Genomic DNA, 2,488 nt, shown 5'->3' on the forward strand with positions numbered 1-2,488 from the left:
GGGAAAGAGCAAAGGCTGCACATGGAATACTCGTTCTTCAGGAAAAACAGTACTGAAGAAGAGTTATGAAGTAGCCACAAAACCTCATGAAAGAGGGTAGCTTTTCAGGTAACAAGAACACTGCAGAAATAAGGAAACCCGTAATCTGTACGCTTCCCAAGTTGTGATGTAAGACGCCCTTAAAAAAGTTATCTTAAATAATATGGCAGAGGCATTACTTTTAAAACGTGTATGGGTATCACCTGTTCAGAGATACACTTCGCTTCAAAGTACATCTTAAAAACTAAACTAACCTTGGAGCTCTGGATGGAGCCTTCTTTAAAGGCCGAGAGAGGACAGGAAGGAAGGTGCGACAAAACCAGGAATCCTCTATGGGGACTTCAGTTAATGGAATAATCACATATGAAGATGAACTAATTTAGGTGCATCTGCAAGTTTCCCAGGCTTGAAAAGCTGAAGCTGCATAATTTGCTGGGTTACGAAAACACCTTTGCTAACATGTTTTCTAAATATAACTGCTACTGAAGAAAGAAAAAAACCCCAACAATCCACACACAAACTTAAAAGCGTGCGGGAGATGTAACCGTGGCACCGATCACAACAGAATCTTCTACCCTATGGGTAGAAGCAAATCACAGTTGTACTTGATCTCTTAATAATAGAAATATACACATAGCTAAAGGGAAACATTTAGAAAATCACAGTTGTCTTCACATACCGTATTGCCAATAACTATTACCTGCCAAGTCTTTGACACGTGGTTTGTAGCCATATTTCTGGAACAGCTCTCTTATTTTTCCAAGATCTGCTGCATTTCTTTGCATCAATATTTCACTTGCCTTCATAAACTCACAAATTGCTTGTTTTTCAGAGCCACTCTGACCAAGACTGGCATTAACATCTTCCTTCGGGGGCAGAGGGAAACACAGAAATACTGGTTTTCAAATCACCACATGGCAGTTGTTCACACAGGAAGTGTTTCAGAAATAAGTACTGAACTTCAGTTCAGATGAGGATAAGGAGCAAATTTACATCTCATCTATACCTGAAAACCAGGTTACAAAATAGCAGGAATATAGAGGGCACAAGTATATAAAAACTTACAAAAATTAAACAAAGATGACAGATCACAGTATGGTAAACACTTCCTGGTAACCTCTCAAGCAAAAATATATGATTTTACTCCAGAAAAATGAGCTAACAGCAATTAGTTTCAACTCTTACTCCCCATGAACAGAGAATTGGTGCAGAGCAGATGCTGAACCTCAGGTTTATATCACAGCTTACCGCAGTTATTTCTACACTTGCTCATTCCGATAGCCCATTTTCCCTACTTGTATTACGGAAATAAAGAACATCCTTCACAAGTTCACCTTCTGTGAAGATGTTCTCTATTCCATGCGCTAGTCTTTGAACACGAATAAGCATTCCTCCTCTCCAGGGAGCTGCTGCCCCTGAATCCTTCTCCTCTGTAACTCTGCCTTGGCACAGCTACAACTCCCCTGTTACCTTTGTCCCCTGCTGACAGGGGAGACCACAGTGACTGCAAACCAATAAATACTGCTAAATCTACTTTACATCACCCAGAAGTTTTTGGGCACTACCCTGACATCCACAACCGTTACCAGGACTTAGAGATAAACGAGTAAAATAAGGGTCAGAACTGTTAACTAACAAAGCTGTGTTGTGGTTAATGACGAAACCAGAACCAGAAGTTTATGGAACGCCCCCTGCCCAATTTTTCAAGAAAGCAGTCCTTACCTTCAGAGCCCTGATTTCACTATGGAGGTCCTGTAAGATTCTTATGGGAGATTCCTCTTCATAGTCTTTGATATGCATGTTCACATAAAAGGGTTTGGAAAGAAAAAAGGGGATTAGTTCAAGCTCTTTTAAGGATAAAGAATTAGCATAAATGATCTTTGATAGCCCAGGGATCTACCTATTGTACCCACAGCTGCTATACAGTAATTTTACAGTATTAGCTGCAGCAGTAAAAAGGAAGCCTGGGTAGTCTCTGTGTAGTTTAACATCCTGGGCAAATTACAGTCTCATGCTGTCCAAGGTATTCAGTGTGAACTAGTTTCTCTTTGGTTTTCTCTCTCTAACTTCTGTCTCTAATACAGGTCATCACATTCTGATGTAGAGTGTGCTTGCATGCTAAATTTTTATCCTTAAAGAGCTTGAACTGGAAATAATAATAAAAACCGAAATGCGATACAGACACCACTGAAAAACAGTCATCCACAAAGAGCCGAGTTCTTCCACCTTGCCTGCATGTGGGCAGACCTTAGTATTGCTCACTTACAGGTGCAGCAGTCACTGCTTTTTTCACTGAAAATCAAGGTTAACGCCAATAGTGTGAAAGAGGACACCTGCTATGTGACAAGACAGCAATAAATCTAATTTGAAGTTTGAGCTACCTGCGCAGAGAGAGAACAAACCCTGTAAACGCGCTTTCCTGCCTCAATGCATGAAAACAGCAAAGGCC

General features: G+C 40.6%; 1 protein-coding gene across 1 annotated transcript in view; it reads right to left on the reverse strand.

Moving 5' to 3' along the window:
• Positions 1–1,812, reverse strand: part of LOC104492675 (spindle and kinetochore-associated protein 3-like) — a gene marked incomplete at its 3' end in the record, with an annotated part of 3,454 nt that extends 1,642 nt beyond the window's left edge. The window contains exons 1-2 of the mRNA XM_010135260.1: positions 1,762–1,812; positions 740–905 (exon numbers count right to left, since the gene is read on the reverse strand). Of these exons, the coding sequence (XP_010133562.1) occupies positions 740–845 (106 nt within the window). The remainder of the gene's footprint in view (positions 1–739; positions 906–1,761) is intronic.
• Between the last annotated feature and the right edge of the window lie 676 nt (positions 1,813–2,488).

This window comes from Buceros rhinoceros, unplaced genomic scaffold (assembly GCF_000710305.1).
Source record: "Buceros rhinoceros silvestris isolate BGI_N320 unplaced genomic scaffold, ASM71030v1 scaffold38884, whole genome shotgun sequence".
NCBI classification, from domain to species: domain Eukaryota; kingdom Metazoa; phylum Chordata; class Aves; order Bucerotiformes; family Bucerotidae; genus Buceros; species Buceros rhinoceros.